General features: G+C 58.9%; 1 protein-coding gene across 4 annotated transcripts in view; it reads left to right on the top strand.

The window, feature by feature from the left end:
* The window catches only part of UVSSA (UV stimulated scaffold protein A), a 42,939-nt gene that overhangs the window by 10,755 nt on the left and 10,321 nt on the right, over positions 1-21,863 (top strand). For all 4 annotated transcript variants that reach the window (XM_030801128.1, XM_012499750.2, XM_030801129.1 and 1 more), the window contains 3 exons: positions 9,673-9,784; positions 19,431-19,581; positions 20,107-20,241. In XM_030801128.1, the coding sequence (XP_030656988.1) occupies positions 9,673-9,784; positions 19,431-19,581; positions 20,107-20,241 (398 nt within the window). The remainder of the gene's footprint in view (positions 1-9,672; positions 9,785-19,430; positions 19,582-20,106; positions 20,242-21,863) is intronic.

The raw sequence follows: 21,863 nt of genomic DNA, 5'->3' as shown, positions 1-21,863 counted from the left end.
GGGGGGCGGGGAAGCTCCTCTGGATTAATTGCTGAGCCTGCGGTTTTCCCCAGGTCAGCGGCCCCGAGTCCCCAACATGGTGGTGTGCAGCCACCCCAGGGGCCAGCAGAGGGCGAGCTTGCTTTTCTCCTGTAAGTCCGAAACTCTGACTCCCGGAGAATTTATAGTCATGTGGGAGCCCACTGGCCGCGCCGCTCGTGTGTGGCCGCATTTGTGTGTGCTGGTCAACACCTTGCTCCACGAGGAAATACTTTTGTGAGTTGTGACGAAAATATACTTCTTGCAACGCGAAAGGATGCTGGTCTAGGCTTGGGAGGAAGATGGTGAGTGCCGTCAGCACATCAGGATCTGGGTGAGCCCACTGCCCGCGCCCTGCACACTTGGGCCCACAGGATGGCAGCTGCAGGACCGGGCCCCTATGCCAGCCCCTGTCACCGTTGCCAGGTGGGCTGCGTGGGGGCTGCTGGCTGGGATCACGGTCGCTTCCCTGTGGCTCACATTGAGGCCCTTTCAAGGTCACTGCCCGTTCTCCACAGCACGGGCGAGGCTTGCTGGAGCCTCACGCTGAGACCCTGCACCAGGCATTGCCCCTGTGCACCTGCCGCCCTGGACTCACCTGGCACGGCTCCTGCAGTCTGCAGACAGTTTTGTCTGAAGGTGGCCAGTGGGCCTTTGCCTGGCAGTGGCAACCCCTGGGGCAGCTGGCTTATTGGTGAGGGTCCACAGAGCAGAGGGGGGCTGATGGGTGGCATGGTCTGGTCTCATCAGGCCTGGGCCCCTCCAGCTGGCACAGTCCTTTAGTACCAGCAGCAGTGCTGGGGCTGGGGCAGCCAGGTGGCTCTCCTTGGCCTGAGGTTCTGGCAGTGGAACCTTCTGGAATGCCTGGTGCTACCCCTGCCTGCATCTCACAGCTCCACAGCATCTGGGATGGCCCCCAAGTGGGGCTGGCTGGTGGAAGTGAGTCTGGGCAGCTTCCGGGGCTGCTGGCAGCTCAGCCTGCTTAGGTGAGGATGAGGAGCTGCCACTCCCGAGTCAGGACTCTAATTCAGTGCAGCCGCGGTACCAGTGAGGCCTGCAGGCTCCTGGCCATGACTCTCTTGCACCCACAGCTCCACCTCACCCTGGTGGATGCAGACTCCCCCTGTGTGCCAGGGACCCTGCGTGCTCTTCATGAGTGTTCAGCTCAGCCTGGCCCCTGCCCTGTGTGGGCTCAGGAGTACTGGCCTCCGGACCTCTGCAGGCTGCGGGCCCCTGCTGGCCGTGCCCTCCTGGAGGCAGCACTAGCTCCCACTGCCACAGGGCTGCTCAGGGGTGCTATATTCAGGGCCTGGTCTGTTGGGGCCAGGGCCAATAACACGGGTGTGGGCCGGGCCATGCAGGAGGGTACTGGGCAGGGCACGGCCACCTGAAGGACCCCAGCTGCTGCTGCTCCCACCCACCAGGTCCCGGAGACCCCGCCGACACTGTTAGCTGTCTCTGAGCTTCTGAGTGACTCTGACGTGAGCGCCTCACACCCCACGTGGTGGAGCTGCCAGCACTGTCCCTCCATGGCACGTGACCCCAGCCCTCGGCACACAGGCAGCCACCCTGACCCAGCGCCCGGGGCCTGCTGCCCTCCCACTGTCCTTGCTCACTCCCGGCCGGGGGCCCACTCACTCCTGACCCATCTGTGTGCGTCCTCTCAAGATCTGAGTGGTGGCACTGGGCGGGGGGTGTCTGCGGCCAGGACTGACAGTGCTTGGAGGGCCCCTCACCCCCTTTGACCACATGGTCCGGCCAGCAGACGTGCCCCAGCTGTGCTTCAGAGCTGGTGAGTGTGCAAGGGCAGCAGGGCCTGTGAGGCTGGATTGAGGATGTCACAGCTCCGGTGGGAAGGGAGGCGCCACGCTGCTCCTTTGTCAGTTGAATGGACGCTTTCTAGACTCTTCTCCGCAAACTGGTTTTTTTTAAAGCACCGCTCTGAAGTCCTTGGAGATTTTGCTCACGGTAGCTGGAGTGCGAGGAGCTGCCTGGAGATGAAGTGATTGGCGGGCTCGCCTGGCCCAGGTGAGCGTTGCTTCCCAGAATAGATGCTGTGGCACCACTGCAGTATCTGCCCATCTCCTTCCTGGCTCCGCGCGGCCGCCGCGTCCGAGTGGCGTGTGTGCGGCAGGTGGGGCTGGCTGACGAACGTGGATGTTAATTAGAGCCGTTTTAATTAGAAATTATGAACAAGGTGCTCCTCGTTAATTTTCGAATAAAGTTTACAGAGAGTTTAAATCACTTCCCTCCGTGTCTCCCCATTTAGCACGGGATTGGCGTCATTAACTCCGTGTGTAGAACAGGGCACACTAATTCAATCATGCCTGATTTCAATATTTTTAGAACTTCCAACAAATGTGTAGGAGATGGGAACATGGAACGCTGCTAGCTGCAGGCAGGAGGCAGGAGCCCAGCCCCGGAAGGCCCCGCCTGTCCTGCGACGGCTCCGGCCGGTGCTCTGGGAGCAGACACCGTGTCTTTCCTTTTTAACATTTCCCACTTGGTTTCTATGTAATACTGTTCTCCTTTTGACACAGATGTTCTGTCTTCAGAAAATACTCATGCTGGTTTGAATATGTGTGCTGTGCGTTTGGAGTACCTCTGTGTGGCTTCCGTCTGGGAGCAGGCCGAGGGCGAATCTCCTGGGTCGATGTGCGGCGTCGTTTGGTAGATTGAGTGTCCAGCCTTGCGGCGCTGTAGGGCTGGCGTGATCATCCATGGCTGCGTCATTCACTGAGCTGATAAAAATCCTCTGGAAACTTTCACATTGCCTGCTGCCAAATTACATAGCTCAGATCACCAATTACTTTGTATTGTGTAATTGACAAAATATTAATTTCCTATCAGCCAGTGAGTCCGAAACCCATCTTAAGCATCATTCTCTTTAGTACCATCAGCGTGGCTCTCTCTTTCCTTCCACTAGTTACCGGGTTACTTGTTTCCGTGGCTGAAAGATATGCGTTTGTTTTTGTTCTTGCCGACGTTGAGTCTGATGTGGCAGCCACATGGGTTCGGCTGTGGATGCGTCCTCCATTGCCCACAGAACCGGAGTCGTCCTCCCCGACTCTGGGGTTTTCTTTCTCTGTCGGCCGCCTGCCTGCCTCCTCCGCCGGCCTCACCACCAAAGCTCTGATCTTTGGAGTTAGATGCCAGAAGCATTCTGCCCTCTGATGTTCAGTGGGCTCCGGGATGCAGCCAACAGCCTCCCGGGAAACGCTGTCAGCCCCTGGGATCAAGGCCCCACCTCCTTTCCCTGCTGTGCATGAGGGAAGGTTTTCTGTGATGCTGTGGAGCCATGGGAGTGTCCGACTTCCGGGAGGTGAAAAGGACAGAAACTGAAAACCCAGGAATGAAATGTGGACCCACCAGGCACAGGCAGGGGAGGAGGGACCTAAATCAGCGTGGTTGGGAAACCTTGTACCGCAGTAGGGCCGGGAAACAACCTTCCTGGGTGATGGGGCCCCTCCATCACACGGAAGGCCAAGCCGCCGTGCGCTGCCGCGTCCTGAGGACTGCCCGCGGGGGGCAGGGCGCAGATACACAGGTTCTCTGGAGTCAGCACGGGGAACATGGGGAGAACATCTTAGGCCCAGCCAGGGCCTCGTGCCAGCCCTCCCTCCCACACCGGTGGCACAGACCCGTCTCTTGGACTTCCACCGTCCCTCAGTACCTGTCTGCAAAACAGAGGGCACTTGCCAGACAAGCCCAGCGCTCCTTGAAACACCTCCCCATGCTGTTACCCCTTTCATTTGGAAAGCAGCCGTGTGGGGTTGATTGGTTTTCCACCCCATTTTACAGACAGGGAAGCTGAGCCCGGGAGAAGCCGTGTGGGCCCCGGCGTCCTTGTCCAGGCCTGGCTGCCTGATGAATGTGAGTGCGCCTGAGGGCTGCCTGACGAACCGATGCTGTGGCCACACCCGCTTCCCAGAGGCTGGCGTTCTGGCCCCTGTGGGCCCTGGCTGCACTCTCCTTCCCTGAGAAGGTCAGGCTGAAGCAGGGTCCTTTCCCGCCCCTGTGAGCCGAGTGTGTGTGTGACTCACCCCGGAGCCCGGGAGCAAGGACACAGGCAGCCTTCATTTTCCCGAGCCCAGAATTAGCTTTCTCTGCAGAGCTCGGGGGCCGGAGCTACTAGATTTGGAGGTGCCAGACTTCCTAAGAAGTCGTTCCCGCTCTCCACTGAAGGGGGCATTTACATAAAGTCCGCGTGACCCCTGGTGCCTCAACCAGCTTCCTGAGCACCGCACACAGCTCCTGCTCGGTAAGAACCAGGCCCACAGCCTCTGCTCAGAACGTCCTATGTGGGACCCAGGGACAAATACCAGTTTGGCTGCCCCAGGAGAAGAGGCCGCCCTGGCCCAGCTCCATCCATCTGGAGGGCAACACAGACCCAGGACCCCCGGCCTGCATCTAGTCGACAGATGTATGTCTCCATCTGGCAGGCGGCCCTGGGGACCCAGCAGAAATTTTGCCCCTAGCCTGGCTCTGGAATTGACCTCCAGGCATCCTGTGAACCTGAGGCCTCCTCCTCTTACACCCAAGAAGGCCCCCAGGCCTGTGGTGCTGTGGCCCTGGTCCCTGCAGCTGGGACTCCAGAAAGTGGCCTGAGGCCCACCGTGCTGGCTGGCAGCTCCCAAGGGCAGGTCTGTCTGAGCCTCGTTCCTGGGAGTGATCTGGGTTAGACGAGAATGGGAAGAGGCCCACGGCACTGTGTTTTGTGATATTCTTGTTAGAGTGTATTGATGAGTGTAGATTTTATAGTAAAGAACCAGTCATCATAGAAAGCAAGGATTTGCTTCAGCAGAACCTCCAGGCTCTCGTTTCGGAGGTGAGGACGCGCCCGTGCTGCTGTGTCTGTGTCCAGCAGGTTCCGCTCGGCCCCGACAGTGCTGCCCGCCAGTTGCCCTTCCCGCACGCTCACTGTGGTCAGCCCTGCACCGCGCCGCCCTCCGTCCTCTCAAGGTGCGTCCCTGGCAGCCAGAGATGCACATGAGATATTGGCCTGGCCGGGCAATTTGCACGGCCTTCCAGGGAGGGCATTAGCATATAAATAGCAGATGCAATGACGACCATCACAGCTGAGCACGTTTAATTTTTAGTTTATAAGATAGAATGGGTTTTTAAACGCATAGCCATCAAGGCGCTGAAAGACAAATGCAGTTTGGAACTCACTTGTCTGACGAGGCCTTACATCATTTTTTTTTTTTTTTTTATAAAAAGGGAAACAGACACACATAAAACTGAACAAAAGTGATTTCTTGGGTGAAAAGTAATTGAGACCGCGCACCAAGTTAATTAGATGGTACAAAATTTATTTAATGGCCCCAGCTGTATCTCCCAGCCTGCGTGTGGCGGACGGACCTGCCCCTTCACACGGGCCTCTCCTCTCCCTTTCCTTCTCACATAATTAGTAACGTCGCCACCCTACTTCTGTGAACTGATTGCATTGTATATTTTAGCCATTTTATTGCTTGTTTAATTATGATCGTGGAGGCTCATTTTTCTAAATCCTTTTAAGTGTGGGTAAGAATCCATGTGTATGAAGCCAGCAGAGGCCGGAGTGCTCCTGCCTGCCTCCCCGCGGCAGCTGGGGTTCCTTTGGAGGCGCCCTGTGCACGCACGGGTGGTCTTGGCTCTCCATGTCCAGGGGTCTATAGCTCCTGTAGCTCCTGCACTGCAGACCAGCCTCGGGAGACTTCCAATGCCCCACAGGGGACTTGGCCCATTAGGGAAGGTGTGGGCACAGGTCACAGCCCCCTTGGGAGGGACGGCCTGCGGGTGACCTGTGCCTGCCATGCCCCTGCTTTATCACAGGAAACTCGGCTTCCAGGTCAGGGTAAAAGCAGACTGCTCTTGAGAACCTTTTCCAAACCTAACCTCATTTTGTGGACATCTCCAGCCCCAGTGCCACATAGAGTGTGTGATCTCCTTTCCAGGATTCTTGCTCATCCAGAGCCCCCCAGCGCCGGTGCCCAGCCCCTCAGCAGGGCCTGCAGACCCGTGGTGCTGGCCCCCGGCTCATCTGTCCCTCACCTTGAGGGCAGGTGGCTCTTGCCGGTCGCCACTTGATGATTTGACTTCTTAGAGGTGAACTTGAGGCGTGTGGGACCACGTGGAAGGGGTGCTTCATGCGGGGCCTCACCCTCCCTTTGGGCTCCATGCGCTTCGAGGCCTCAGGGAGCTCTGTCCCTGGTGACCACGCTGTTCCTGTCCTCCGAACAGGCCCGTGAGCAGCCACACAGCGTCCTGGGCTCACAGCTTCCCCATCTTCAGCATCCCTGCCTGTCCCTGGTGTTCAGCGTGCCCAGCAGCAGATGTCGGAGGTGACCGCACTGTGCATCTGTGGGATTCAGACATGAGAGTTTATCCCGTGTGAATTGAACCCTGAAAACAGCAGCTTTCAGCCTTCCATTTAGTATCAGCAGTGAAGTCCCTCAATGCTGAGTTGCTGTGGTTTGAGGGCCTACCACGGCCTCTAAGTAGTTTCAAGCTGAAGTATGGAAATGGTGGCTGTGGTGGGCTCTTGCCCAGGAGAAAGCCCTGGGGCTTCCTTAGAGGTGAAGGAAGATCCACCCACGGACCTGGCCAGTGTTACAGAGGCAGATGCTCACCAGGACCAGGGTGGCCTCATCAGCGCTAATTTAAGAACAAAAGGGAACCCAAGGCTCCAAATTTAATCACAGAAATGAACCATTATTTGGGGAGAAAGAAGGTATAATTCCTAATAGTTAGCTGAGCAGTTGAATATTTTTTAGGAAATGAAAATTTGATAAAAGTCCCCTATGAAATTCAAGGGTGCGAACAATAAGCATAATATTTTTTGAAAACGACCCCCATATTTAAAATCTGGCAGTATATGTTATGCATTGTAGCACCCGGTCCACATCTACCTTTTAGAAAATTAAAACACATAAATTCTGTTTAGTGTGGGATACGCGCTGCACTGGCTGAGAACCGTAATGCCCTGAAACCTTGGGCTGCTCTCCACCTTTCATAAATTCCTGGCAGATTCTGTACAGAAATAATTTTCAGGTCCGTGGCTTGTTGTTATTCAGACGTGATGGATCGCCATCATTTGCTCAGCGCGGGAGTTAAGTGCCCCCGTCATTTCCAAAGAGTATAATTGGGACGTTTCACAGGTCAGCGGTGGAGACAGGCTTCCCTTTTGATCAGTGTTAGACTGATAACAAAAATTACAGTTTCCAGTGATTAATGTCTCCTGTGCTTCCCAGATGCTCAGCAGTGGGCTGCTCCTAAGCAAGTGCACTTGGTCTGACAATTGGTGCCGGGGCCACCTCCCGGCACGATGCTGGTGCCTGTCCCCGTGGCCTCGTGTGGCCTGGCTCTGTGGGGGCCACCTCCCGGCACGATGCTGGTGCCTGTCCCCGTGGCCTCGTGTGGCCTGGCCCTGTGGGGGCCACCTCCCGGCACGATGCTGGTGCCTGTCCCCGTGGCCTCGTGTGGCCTGGCCCTGTGGGGGCCACCTCCCGGCACGATGCTGGTGCCTGTCCCCGTGGCCTTGTGTGGCCTGGCTCCGTGGGGGCCACCTCCCGGCAGGGTGCTGGTGCCTGTCCCCGTGGCCTCGTGTGGCCTGGCTCTGTGGGGGCCACCTCCCGGCACGATGCTGGTGCCTGTCCCCGTGGCCTCGTGTGGCCTGGCTCTGTGGGGGCCACCTCCCGGCACGATGCTGGTGCCTGTCCCCGTGGCCTTGTGTGGCCTGGCTCCGTGGGGGCCACCTCCCGGCAGGGTGCTGGTGCCTGGGCCCCGTGGCCTTGTGTGGCCTGGCTCCATGGGGGCCACCTCCCGGCAGGGTGCTGGTGCCTGGGCCCCGTGGCCTCGTGTGGCCTGGCTCCATGGGGGGCCACCTCCCAGCAGGATGCTGGTGCCTGGGCCCGTGGCCTTGTGTGGCCTGGCTCCGTGGGGGCTGGGCGTGGAACCATGGTCCCCTGCACACCCGAGCTTTGTCTCTGGTGAACACGTGGGCTCCCGCCCTGGGGGTCAGGGGTCAGGCCCCTCTTCGGTTGTCCTTCCTCCCTATAGGAAATAGCTGCGATTGCAGGCGCCTTTGAGGTGTTGCTGCTGGGAATGCTTTTTAGAAATGAAGGTGTGTGTCAGAGTGATTCTGTTTTTTGGTTTTTCTCTTATAAACCCATTAAGGGTCCCCTTGCTTGGTATTCCTCCAACAGGGATCTCCCTTCTGGGAAGTTTCCCTCAGCTGTGCTGTGGGAACAGGAATGCAGGCGCCTCCACCCCTGGGGTACCTCCACCCTGGGGCACCTCCACCCCAACCACCCCAGGAACCTTCACCCTGGCCACCCTGGGGGCATGACCTTCAGCTGCCCTAGCAGCCCTGCCAGCCCCTCTCCTGGCCTGAGGGAGGTGAAGGTGAGGAATGACCGCCCTGCTGTGCTGAGCCCACACCAGGTTTGTGGTGGGTGAGCTGTAGAGGCGGGGCTCTCAGGGAAGGATGGTGTGCCCTGGGGCCTGCGTGCAAGCTCCCACACCCTGTCCTGGGCTGTGGTGGGGCTGTTGGAAGGATGCAGGCCGGAGGGAAGGTAAGGCGGAGAAGAGCTTGTCCACGGCCACTTCTGAGCACGTGGAGGGAGCAGGTGGTGCCCACCGTGTGGCCATGTTATTGAGCAGTGGGCTCACTATCCAGTGTACACAGAAGCCAGGACTGCAGCAGCAGCTTCTGGGAAGAGAACAGCTTTACCAGGGCAGGCAGCAGGGAGGCAGGCGCCTCCTCTATTCTTCTTGGCCCTGTTATGCCCACAAGACAGCTTGTCATTCTGTTACCAACAGAGGAGGCCTGCCTGGGCTGGTCCTGTGGTTATAGCTGCGGCCATGGTGTCTTGTGCCACAGCCGTGCTATGTGGAGGAGCAACCGTCTTTCTCTGGCCTGATGAGATGAGTCACCACGCAGGTCCCTGCCTCTGCCCACCGAGTCGGGTGCAGGAAGGGGCAGAGTGGGCTCAAGGAACTGGCTTTTCTCAGGGGAAAAAGAAAGCAAGCCTTGCTGCCATTCTCCAGCTCCTCAATGGGAGGAGGGAGGCGGGGGTGGCACGAGGGCTCTCCAGACTCAGTGAGGGATCCCCCCACACCTACCCTGGCAGAGAAGTGACCTTGTCAAAAGGAAATGGAGGTGGTTTTCATACAAGACCTCAAGGACAGAATGTTCCAGAAGCACTTGTCCCTTTTTGTCATCTGACATGCTCCAGCACCACTGGAGAACCCTGTGTGGGGAGCTAGCCCTGGCCCGTTGCCTAAGAGCAGACACACCTGCACCACCTGGTGGGAAGATAACTCCCCTAAGCCCCGGGGGCACCGCCGCCCTCGTACCCGTGTGATGCCATTCCACAGGAGGACAGCACCTCCGACAGGGACCTGGAGAGTCAGCCAGGGTTACAGTTCGTGGTTTTAACATAGACTCTAAACAGCCCCCAGCACAGGGGCAGTGCAGAGGTGGTGTGATTTTGGGGAACAAGAACAGCCTTGGAGACGACCTTAAGTGCAGTCCAGCCATGGCTGATGTTGGAGCCCTAAGCAGGAAAGAAAGCTCCACAAGAAACAGGAATTTCCAGGGCTCTGCCCACCGCAAGCTGTGTTCATATACAGGGTCTGGGGGTTGATTTGTACTGGGGTGTTTTTCCACAGACAGAAGCCCTGGGGGATGCGGAGGAAGATGAGGATGATGAGGACTTTGTGGAGGTCCCTGAGAAGGAGGGGTATGAGCCCCACATCCCCGACCACCTGCGGCCTGAGTATGGTGAGCAGCAGGGCCCGTTAGGGGGGCGCCTGGGTGGAGGGTCCCCCACTCAGGATGTGGCCCCTTGGAGTCATGACCTCGGGGGCAGGGCCTGGAGCCCGTCTTGTGGTAACTGCTGCTTTGGTTTAAAATGCTGCTGTTCCTGCTCGTGGTCGTAGCCACAAGGCCGAGAAGTCGTGTGTGTGCTTTTCCTCTGCGCTCTGGCTCCATCTCGGGCTCTCGGGCCTGGGGCCCTCCCTGCAGCCGGCCCCGAGTTGGGCTCCTTCTCTGGTGGTCCTGCTGGTCCTCCTCTGCCAGGCAGGCCCTCAGGTGCCCAGGTCTGGGGCAGGGGCCACCATCCCACCCTTGGTTCTTGTGTGTGGAGCACACCGGCCTGCTCTAATGACGCGGCGGGGCAGGTCCTGACCTCTCCCTCTGTGCCGTCAGCAGCCCTGCTCAGGGACAGAAAGGTCTCACGAGTGTGGGCCCTGGTGGGCTCCTTGAACTTGAGGGTTGTGGGTGTGATTACCGCAGCTACAGGAGCTGTTGCTGGCAGGTGGGAGGGGCCGCCACCCCACGCCCTCCAGGCTCCCCACCCCGTTTAGGGGCGTCACAAGCGCAGGTATCCCTCCTCACCGCTGGTGATGCCACAGCCTCAGGTCTGGGCCCAGGGCTTCTGTGCGCTCCACGGCAAGGGGCTCTTCTCCCTGTCAGGGAGCACTTGGGAGGTGCCGAACGCTGCCACAGCCTGTGCCGTCGAGGGCTCAAAGCCGTGTTCCCGTGCCACACCCAGGATTGTGGCCCTTGGGGATGGGCGTGGACCCAGGTGGGTCTACTCTTTAAGTTCCCCAGAGTACCCACAGTGGTGTTTGCATGGAGGGGAAGCAAATGAAAACAAGACCGTCAGCTTTTGTGTGAAATGGACAAGTTGGTTTCAATCAGAGTCTATAAGAAGAGATGTAAATTTGTTAAGAGAATTTAGATGATTAGACAACTCATGTGTGAAGATATGACCCATTAAGGGTGTCATGCCGAATTAGCACAACCAGGCTTCTAACGACCTTCCATTTGTATGGTCCTGTTTACTGGGGCCTGCTGTCTTCTGCCCTAGGGCTGCCCAGGGAGGGCCCAGGCTGGGAAGGCTGAGCTCCTGGGGTCAGTGTGAGCTTGAGGGTCTGGAAGAAAGCCTCAGACACCTGGGGCCAGCCGGGACCTCTCTCTGGGCACGATTGGGGCCTGGCCCATTCTGGACCAGGGTCTTGTGCTGCTTCTGCAGGGGTTCTGGCCAGGCAGGCAGAAGCTGAGGGACCTGCACGCCTCTCCCCGCCACCGACCTCACTTCCCCCACCGAGACGCAGCCCCAGCTGTGCCCTCATCGGGCTTCCCCCACCCCCACCCCCACCCCCCACACACTGTTCTTCCAACACCAGTGTCCACCTGAAATGGTGTTTCTGCTGATTCCCCACCTCGGGCAGGAGTCCCCACGCCTGACATGAGGGCCCTGGGGGTGCCTGAGCACGCTGTTGGCCGCTGCAATCTCCTTCGTGGCTCTTGGCCGCCCTCAGGTGGACCAGGCCGTGGGTCCAGCCCCCGGAGCACGGTGGAAGCACAGAGGTGTCTCCTGGAGGTGCTGCAGCCGGGGCCTGCCCTGACCTGGCCTGCTGGGCTGCCTCATCTCCCGGACCCCTCCTGGGCATCTTCGGAGTCTGGGAGCTGGCACTGACCCTTGGCCTGTAGTGTCACTGACATTTCCTGGCCTTGGGCCTCTGCACGGGCCTGTTATGATGGCTTCTGAGCCTTTTCAGCAGAACTTACACATCTTAGACGGGGTGATGTGTGGCGTCTCAAAGGCAGAAATCCACACTTTCCCTAAAACCTGACTCGTGGCTGTAAATTATCTGAAGCAAGGCCAGAAGCGAAAGTCAAACGAGGTGACTCTCCCCAAAGAACAGAGCGGTCTCCTTTCATCAGAAGAGGTGAGGCTCCCCCGGCCTGTGGCCAAACACAACGGTGACAGCGCTCACGCATCACCAGGCCTGGCCATCCCCTCCCCACTGGAGCCCAGGGGTCCTGAGTCCATCGACAATAGCGTCCAGCCAAGGGGGCCGAGCTGCACAGGCCTTGCAGCCCCTGCCAGGTGTGCTGGGACGCCTGCTCTGACACAGCCCTGCTGCAGGTACACCGAGCCTCACAGGGTCACAGGTAGGCACTGGGCGTGGCAGTCCTCGCTAAGCCTCACCCGTAGGCTGTCCCAGCCTGACCCTGGTTGTGAAGACACCTCTAGATGTGTGTCTCCAGCTCAGGCCCCAGGCTCAGCAGATGATGAGCTGTCCCTGCTGGGTCGGTCCTGGTCCAGGGAAGTGTGCACAGCTGGTGCACTGGCCGCTGGTTCTTTCACTGCAGCTGCAGGTCCCCACAGCGCCTTCCTCTGCTGGCTCCAAGCCTCCTCCACTGCATGGCACCTGCCCCTTTCCTCTCAGGGCCCACGCCTGCCCCGGTGGAGGGGAGGGTGCCTTAGAAGCTGAGAGCTCCATCACAGCCTTGCCTGGGGCAGGCAGAGGCCCTGGTGGTTTTATTGCCACTGATTGACTTCTTGAAGTGAGAAGGCTAACCACGTTCTGCCTTCAGCCTTGAAGGTGCCGATGTCCCCTGTGAGCCTGGCCTGGGTACCCTTGGCGGCCTTGCTGGGAGTCGCCCGGGTGCGAGCATGCGGCACCAGCTGTACCAGCCCCAGGCAAGGGCTGGAGGGCCCAAAGGAGGGGCAGGCCCTGGCGACAGAGCTGCCCTCTGGGGTGCGCAGGGAGGACCCCCGGCCTCACTCCGCTTCACACCCCTGGGGCCCCAGGAGTGCCGGAGGCGGGGACCAGGCGGGAACCGTGGGGGCAGGCGGAGGGGCCAGCTCAGTTCATAACACTAATTTATATTCTGTCGCTGTTTTTGCAATTAAACGTGGGTGAATCTGAAGTAGTTAGATTTAGTCTCAATCCACACCACGGAGGAAACCCGTGCTCTTTTTCTTTCTCATTTCTTTCTCTGAATTTTCACTGAGGGGCCTTTATCTTCCCCTTAATCCTACCATTTCTGTCAGGACATAATCTCTTTCTCAAATTTACATTTTAATTACAAGGCCAGCTGAACTAGGTAAAATCAATAATGTCAGCGCTGGGCAGCCCGCCTGGGCGCAGAGGCCCCCCCTCTCCATTTCCTACCATCGATTCCCTCCCTCACTGTCTGCTTTGGCGCTTCAGGCAAATAGGTGCCACTTGGCCAATTTAAACAAAAAAGGGAATTTGGACATTTTTGTGATTCTTTCTCAAAACAACCGTGGAAGTGAATTTGAGCCAAGATACTGGACTCAAGTGAGGTGCTGTGCGGGCGAGGCAGGCGCCAGGTTCGGCTGTGACGTGTGGCCTCTTGTTTTCCAGGAGTCGTTATTCTTCCTGAAAATGCCCTCGGTGCCTGAGGAGCGCTGTCTGATTTTGGGGGTTTTGCTTTGAAAGTATGTCAGTGAGATCGATTTTCCACACGATGCGCAAGTGGGAGTGTGTTTAGTGCCCTAAGTATTTACCCTGCTTTAACACGCTTACCCATCTTTTTAATGGTTTAAAACAACAAATCGATGAAAAATATATTTCATTCTTGTAACTCTTAGGAGTTCTCATATTGATCTTTTGGCTGTGATTGTATCCAAATGTCACATTGTTCACTTACCAGTCTTGCCTCCCTCACTGTGAGCATGCACGTGTGTGTGCGTGTGTGCGTGCGTGCATGTGCATGCGTGTGCTGACAGCCCGTATCTGTGTCATGTGCATTGCCGGAATACTGAGGGGCACTTGGCAGGTTTGTGAGCAAAACCCAGGACACAGCATTGAGTGCCAGGGCTGAGCAGGGGCTGCCCAGTGTCTCCCAGGTGCGCGCCTCGGGGCTGGAAGTCCGTCCCCATCACCTGCTCTGTGTGGCTCTGTCTCACCCCCTCTGCTCTCAGCCCCTGGGAACCCAGGAAACGGGAGCAGCCTGGCAGGCGTGCAGCCGTGCATGGCTTAGAGGAGCTCCCGAGCGGGACAGGTACCTTCTGTGAAGGGCTGGAGCGCAGTCTCTTCAGCGTCGGGGGCCACATGAGGCCTTGTCTCCACATGTAGATGATGGGTGTGACTGTGCCAGTAACACCCTATTCACGAAAACAGGCGGTGGGCTGGACTTGGCCCACAGCCACAGGCTGGCAAGCCCTGCAGATCCTGAGCTCAGGGTGCGTGTGCCAGGCTGACCTCTGCCCAGAGAGCCAGTGGCCCAAGTCAGAGGTGGTTCCAGACAGCCCGAGTTCTGTAAGCCCTTTCAGAGAGGCAGCTTTTTCCCTCCTCTGCCACTCAGGGCCGGGGTCGGTGGGTCACCTCCTTGGTTTACGGGATGCTTGTCATGGGCCTGAGCAAGGCCCTTTGTGCTTACCCACTTCCCTCCCCGGAAGCCCCTGCGCCAGGCAGCCTTGCAGTACCCCCAGTTCTCACGCAGCCTCGTTCTCCTCCCAGCTCTTCTCTCCAAACAGAGCATTCCCAGCTGTGCAGATCGGTAAGTGGAGGCACTGTGGGTGTCCTCAGAAAGCCTGCGGTGAGCACGTGTGTTCAGTGACAGCATGCCTGTAAGTATGTGTGTGTGGACATGTATGTGTGGCCTGCACAAACAGAAGGCCTGCAGGCTCTGCAGCTCACCCATGTTCAGTGAGAGTGCGTCTGTACGTGGACCTGTGTGTGTGTGTGTGTGTGTGTGTGTAATCGATGGTGGACATGAGTTTCCGGGCGTCTGAGCTCTCTGGTGGCCCCTGTTTTTGACTCTCTGTTCTGTGGTCTCAGGACGCAGTCTGGGCGGTGCTGATTCTTGGGAGGTGACTGAGGCCCCTGTTGACTTAGTACTTGATTTTCTTCCGTCAGTTCTGTGTGTGTGTTGGAGAAGGACTTCTTGGATATTGTGTTACTCCATTTTCACGCTGCTGGTAAGGACATACCTGAGACTGGGCAATTTACAAAATAAAGAGGTTGATTGGACTTAGCGTTCCACATGGCTGGGGAGGCCTCACAATCATGGTGGAAGGCAAGAAGGAGCAAGTCACATCTTACGTGGATGGCAGCAGGCAGGGAGAGGGCTTGTGCAGAGAAACTCCTGCTTTTAAAGCCGTCGGATCTCGTGAGACACATTCACTCTCACGGGGACAGCACGGGGAAGACCCACCAGCTCCCTCCCACCACGTGTGGGAATTATGGGAACTACAACATGAGATTTGGGTGGGGACACAGAGCCAGACCCTATCAGATAGGAAATCTCACGGCATCTCTTAGTTTGGTGGTTTTGACTGTGCTGTACAAACCACCCATGATACGGCTCATTCTTTCCCTAACAGCCACTTCCCAAGAGGGTTCACTGAAGTCCCCACCGTCAGGGGTACCTGTGCACCCGTAGCCCTCAGCATGGCTTCTTATGTTTTGGGTCTGCATTTGTAAGTTACATATCTGTTCTTGTTTATTACACTTTCAAGCATCCTTCTTTTACTCTCCTATTTTTTACTTAAAGTCCAGCTTTTCTAGTACCCACTTAGGACCTCCTCTGTCTTTTGGTCACTGTTTTCATAGTAAATCTTTTTTCATCCCTTTATTTTCAACTTTTCACTAACCATTGTATTAAGTGGGTCTTCTTTAGACAGCATATTGCTAAAGACATCCATGCAGAGTCTGTCCTTTCATTAATCTGAATCTGTTTAGTTAACAGTTGTTGCGAAGTCTTCAAAAGACACATCTGGCGGCCCGTCACGCGTCCGTCCGTGGCACTTTCTCTCCGACTTCTGCTGCCGTGCTTGTCTGGTTTCCTTCTTTCTCCCACCGTTTATGTGCCCCGTTGTTCTGCTGGTTTTTATTCTTTGGATGGTCACTCCTTGTTGTGGAAAGGATTTACACACATGTGTACCATTCACTGTTTGTTGCTAGATTTCTCAATTTCTATACTATTTCCTGCTTAAGACAAATGACCTAGCACCGTCTCCCCACGTGCGGCCTCCTTCCACCCCATCACACTGGATCATCCAGAACCAACTTAATTCGGGTTGATATGAACACGTGGGTTTGGGGTAGGGACAGGCGAGAGTCAGCGTTAGAAAGTCATGTGCTCAGTGTACCTCCCGCGTCTCAGGGCAGTCACTTCCCGCTACTCTGCACTCACCTCCCGCTTCCCTGCACTCACCTCCCGCATCTCAGGGCACTCACCTCCCGCGTCTCAGGGCACTCACCTCCCACATCTCTGCACTCACCTCCCGCGTCTCTGCACTCACCTCCCGCGTCTCTGCACTCACCTCCCGCGTCTCAGGGCACTCACCTCCCACATCTCTGCACTCACCTCCCGCGTCACTGCACTCACCTCCCGCGTCTCTGCACTCACCTCCTGCGTCTCAGGGCACTCACCTCCTGCATCTGTGCACTCACCTCCCGTGTGTCAGGGCACTCACCTCCCGCGTCCCTGCACTCACCTCCCGCGTCTCTGCACTCACTTCCCGCGTCTCTGCACTCACCTCCCGTGTGTCAGGGCACTCACCTCCCGCGTCTCAGGGCACTCACCTCCCACGTCTCAGGGCACTCACCTCCCGCGTCCCTGCACTCACCTCCCGCGTCTCTGCACTCACCTCCCGCGTCTCTGCATTCACCTCCCGCGTCCCTGCACTCACCTCCCGCGTCTCAGGGCACTCACCTCCTGCGTGCCTGCACTCACCTCCTGCGTCTCAGGGCACTCACCTCCCGTGTCTCTGCACTCACCTCCCGCGTCCCTGCACTCACCTCCTGCGTCCCTGCACTCACCTCCTGCGTCTCAGGGCACTCACCTCCCGCGTCTCTGCACTCACCTCCCGCGTCCCTGCACTCACTGCCCGTGTCTCAGGGCACTCACCTCCCGCGTCTCTGCACTCACCTCCCGCGTCCCTGCACTCACTGCCCGTGTCTCAGGGCACTCACCTCCCGCGTCTCTGCACTCACCTCCCGCGTCCCTGCACTCACTGCCCGTGTCTCGGCACTCACCTCCCGCGTCCCTGCACTCACTGCCCGTGTCTCAGGGCACTCACCTCCCGCGTCCCTGCACTCACTGCCCGTGTCTCAGGGCACTCACCTCCCGCGTCCCTGCACTCACCTCCCGCGTCTCTACACGCTTGCTGCCTGTGTCTCAGGGCACTGCCCATGTTGCTCCACCCCCTGGCTTTTCTTTGTGACTACTGGCTCTGAAGGTGTTTTCAAAGTGGGCCTCACCATGGCAAACCTCACAAGGCCTTGTCTCCGTGAGGTCGTTGTCCTGTGCCTGCACGAGAAATGACCGTTTAGCTGGCTGTAAAACCCTGAGCTTGAACTTCTCCTTCGGTACTTTCAAAGTGACCTTCTAAGATCTTGCATTCACGGTTGCTATTGAAAATCTTGTGTCAATAGAATTTTTATTTTTTGAAAGTTTCAGCTAACTTATATGACCACAAGGTCCCACAAGAGGCCGTCTGCAGGCTGAGGAGCAAGGAGGCCAGTCCAAGTCTCAAAACTGAAGAACCTGGAGTCTGATGTTCGAGGGCAGGAAGCGTCCAGCACGGGAGAAAGATGGAGGCTGGGAGGCGAGGCCGTCTCTCCTTTTCACATTTGCGTTATATTCGCTGGCAGCTGACTAGATGGTGCCCACCAAATGAAGGGTGGGTCTGCCTTCCCCAGCCACTGACTCAAATGCTCATCTCCTTTGGCAACACCCTCCCAGACACACCCAGGAGGGTCAAGTTGGCGCTCGGTGCTCGGTGGTAACCATCTGGGGCCTTGGTGTTCTTAGGTTTTCCTGTAGTGCCTCTGGCCGTGGTTTCTCCTCCGTCTCCTTTGACTCTCAGTGAGCCTTCCAGTGCCAGGAAAATGTGGCTCGTTGTTTCTTCAACTGTTTTCTGCGCTCCAATTATTTCTCTCTCCTCCTGGGATTTTAGGAGAGACGAGGATGCTGATACCTGCGCGTCCCCCACACCCCTGGGAGCTCTTAAGAGGGTCTTCCGTGCTTCCTCCCTCGCTGTCTGCGGTCACCTGTGTCTCACTCGTGCTGTGGCCGGTCCCCTCAGCCATCCAGCAAGTCCTCTGCACCTGACAATTTTCCTTGCCCTTTGTCTTTGGTGGAGGCGTCTTCAGGATCCCCTCTCACTTCCTGGCCTCTCGCTCTGTCTCCACGGTGCCCGTGGCTCCCAGGGAGCGTGGCATGGCTGTGCGCCTCTTCGCCCGGGCTGCCGGTCTGTTTTCTTTCCATGGATTCCGCCGCGGCCGGGACGCCTTGCTCGGTCCGTTTTCTTTCCGTGGATTCCGCTGCAGCCGGGACGCCTTGCTCGGTCCGTTTTCTTTCTGTGGATTCCGCCGTGGCCAGGATGCCTTGCTTGGTCTGTTTTCTTCCATGGCAGCCCTCCGAAGTCTGGCTTCCCTGCGGTCCAGGTTCCTCTGGGGTCCTGAGCCCCCCTGGCCGGCAGCCCACAGGGGAGGACAGGCTCAAGTGCAGGCCTCAGTTGCTCCTGCAGCAGGTTTGGGGAGGTGGTTAGTGCCCTTTGTCCTAACCCATAGCCTACCTGGCACCTCCTGTGCCCTCTGCCATCCCGATGCCTCAGGACACCAGCTTAGCCGCTAGGGAGTATAGGCCCCTGACCTGACCATGAGGCGCCGTCAGGGTCAGGGTGAGCCCCACGGGGCAGCCTGAGAGCCAAGCGCAGGCCGTGGTGCAGGAGGAGGGGAGAGGCAGGTCAGGGCCCAGCAGTGTTGGAGAATCTCCTTGTCCTGCTCCGGGGATCCTGGGTGCACGCTGGGCTGCGGAGGCCAGGGGCTGGCGGCTTCGTCCCTGTCATCTCTGTGGGACGTTGGTGAGACGCAGCACCATGGCCTTGTCTTGCTGGCGGCGGGGCAGACCCTCTGCGATGGGCACTCTGGGACGGCATCTTGGTCGTTGGAACTCAGCCTCTGCCTGGCAGACAGAGGGAGGGAGTTGCCAGGGCCAAGGCCTTGGTCCAGCGGCCCCTGTGGCTCTCAGAGGCACCTGCTGAAGCTGTGGTGCAGTCCCGGGCGTTTCTGTGGAGACGCAGGGGCTGGAATCCCCGTTAACATCGTGGTTTTACCTTGGCGCAAGACGTGGGTTGAAACCCTGTGTGGAGCTGTGCGTCTCTTCTCCTGGAGGACCATGTGAGCACCCTGTGGGTGGCCTTTCCAAGCGGCTGCCACCTCAGGCCTGGGTGCTGGGGAGGGCTCCAGGCTGCCTACATCTCACCACCGGAGCCTGAGCTCCCGGGGCTGTGGGCACAGGGTGCCGGGCAGTCTGGGCTCTCATTGCTGCCCAGCTTCTTTACAGCCTGGCGAAATCTGTCTGCTCAGGCTGGCACTTCTGCAAAGCCAGGCAGCACAGTGTGTGAACAGCGTGGCCACAAGGCAGGACTGCCAGGGCCCTCGACGCACGCCATGTTTTGGCAGAGCGTGGCCTGAGCTGCTGCTCGGGGCCTCACCCTCGCCCGTGAGGAGCAGACAGCAGGCACCCACCTCGGGACTGTCGGAAGATGGAACACGCTAACGCATAGGCGCGTCCTAACTGCCCAGTCTCGCGGGATGTGCCTGGTGGGTTGTGGGAGTGGTGGCAGGGAGTGGACACGTGTCTGTTTCAGGGCTGGAGGCAGCACCAGAGAAAGACACAGTTGTGCGGGGCTTGCGGACGAGGACGAGGACGAGGAAGGACGAGGAGGCGTCGGACCCCACCTCTGCGGCTGCTCAGCTGCGGCAGCTCCGGGACCCCTTGCCCCCACCCTCATCTGCCAGGTGACTCCCAGTGTCCTGTGTACTGAGCCCCCTGCCCGGCGCTGCCACAGCCTCTGCCCAGAGCACTGGCCGGTCTCGAGAGGCTGCTCAGTGCCTTTTCTGGATATCTTGGCGGAAGCCTGGGGTCTGCATCCCCAGCAGCTGAGCAGTGTTGGTGCCATGTTTGGGCTTGTCAGTGCCAGCATCAGCTGGAGCCCGGGTGGGACTGGGCCAACAAACACCCTTCCAGACACTGCCTGTGCCTCTGAGAGGAGCCCCCAGGGCTGGGGTTTGAGAGGCAGGTGGTCAGGTCACCTCTGGGCCAGGGTGAAGGACTGCAGACAAGAGGCCAGCCGTTGGCCAGGGCCCAGAGCTTCTCACAGGACCTCAGCGGTGGCTCTGAGGCCCAGGCGTCCTGTGGCGGAAGCCATTGCTCACCTGATCCGACCCAAGACCCCAGCCTTGCTGTGGGGGTGGGGAGGGAGAGGAGGGTGGCTGTGGCTGGCACCAGCAGCACGGTCAGGACGTCCCCTTCTGCTCCTGTAGCCCCTCCAGAGCGTTGCCAGAGCCACAGGAGGCCCAGAAGCTGGCAGCAGAGCGGGCCCGGGCGCCTGTGGTGCCCTACGGCGTGGACCTGCACTACTGGGGCCAGGAGCTCCCCACAGCCGGGAAGATTCTCAAGTGAGTCCCCGTGTGTCTGAAGTCGGCCAGGGCATACACCAGGGTCCCAGCCTGAGGAGGGGCGGCCGGCTCGCCAGGCCTCCCTGGCCCTGCCTCCCAGCTCTGCCCACCTTCTGGGCACCTGGAGGGGCACAGGGGTGGGCCTCCCCTGCTGATCCAGCTCGTGGAGCCCAGCAGGGCTTTGTTGAGCCTTTTTCTGCTGCTGCGTCCGGGGCCATCCATGGAGCTTGGGTGTTATCAATCCTGCGGGAACAGCTGGACGAGAAACCACTCCCCTAACGGCGGCCCTGGGGCCCGTTCAGCAGGACTGCACAGTTGGCTGAGGCCTGGGGCTTCCTGACCGTGTCGCAGCTGCTCGCAGTGACCATGTGTCCAGACCTCAGGCAGGGGCTCTGCAAGGAGCCTCGGGAAGCCACCCTCCCTGCCCACTTCCCCCTCTGCACCCCTCACCGCGCCGGCCTCTTCTCCATGAAGCTGCAGCAGAAGGGGGCACACGGGAGTCATCTGTGCGAAAGTCCGGACCGATGGGCCTCAAGAGGCCACGTGGGTACTCCAGCCCCTGCCACGGCTCACTGGCATGGCCTCTCGGGGGAGCAGGGCTCCTGCCGCCTCCTCAGCTCCTGCCGCAGGACGGTTCTCCACACCCGGGAGAGGGCGGGGAGGACAGTGCCAAGACTGTGTCCTGGGATGGAAGGTCACCCTAAGGTGTCTCCCTTAGAGGGCAGAGGTGGGTCCCCGTGGCCTCTTGCCAGTCCTTGCCATCAAGACTCAGGGCCAGGTGTGGCACAGGGAATATTGCTGTCCCTACAGCACCTGTTACAAGGGCCGGGCTGCCTGTGCAAACACCGTAACCACTAAAGCTAATGCTGCGGGGTCTGCGGGGCTGGGAAGACCACCGTGATGTGGGAGTGCCTCATCCATGTGAGGAGCTGATGTCAGAACCTCCAGAGAGGGTGGGGCCAGGGGCAGGGAGCCCGGCAAGGGTCCTGGGGCAGCCTCAGGGCCTGAGGAGCACCGTGTGCCCAGGGCAGCCACTGCGTCTGTGTCTGGATGCCCAGGAACGGGCCCTGAGTGCTGGGATGTCCTGGTACATCGTCCACAGCTGCCTGTGTTCCCGGGGTTCTGCTGGGCTCACACACGAGGGCAGGATGTTAAGCGAGGCAGGCCCTGGTTTCACTCACAGCAGGACTAAGATTTGAGGGCCCCGTCCTCAGGGCTCCACAGACACCGTCCCTAGTGAGGGCCAGATTAGGGACAGTGTGAGGAGGGAGGGGCCGGGCAGGCTGCTCAGCAGCTGGAGAGGTTGGGAAGAAATAGCTGTCCCTGCCACACATTGCCACCAGGGGTGCCCCAAGGCCAGTGCTTGTTTTCTGAGCCTGGCAGGTGATGCCCAGCAAAGCTCCCACCGAGAAGCAGATGCCTGTCCCTCCTCCCGCCTGCCTGGCCTGTCCCCAGGACCACAGGCTTTGCCCTGAGCCCCCAGGCAGTTGGGCCGAGAGAGAGGCCTGAACAGCTGCTGGTGAGGACCCGGTTAGTCCTGGATGGCACCGGCGCCCTGCTTGGCAGGCCTGGCTTCACAAAGCTCCACCTGCCTGGCCCGTCAGCCCCACACACCTGGTGCA

This window comes from Nomascus leucogenys, chromosome 20 (assembly GCF_006542625.1).
Source record: "Nomascus leucogenys isolate Asia chromosome 20, Asia_NLE_v1, whole genome shotgun sequence".
NCBI classification, from domain to species: domain Eukaryota; kingdom Metazoa; phylum Chordata; class Mammalia; order Primates; family Hylobatidae; genus Nomascus; species Nomascus leucogenys.
Note: the sequence above shows the minus strand (reverse complement) of the source record. Positions and strands in the feature narration are given on the sequence as shown.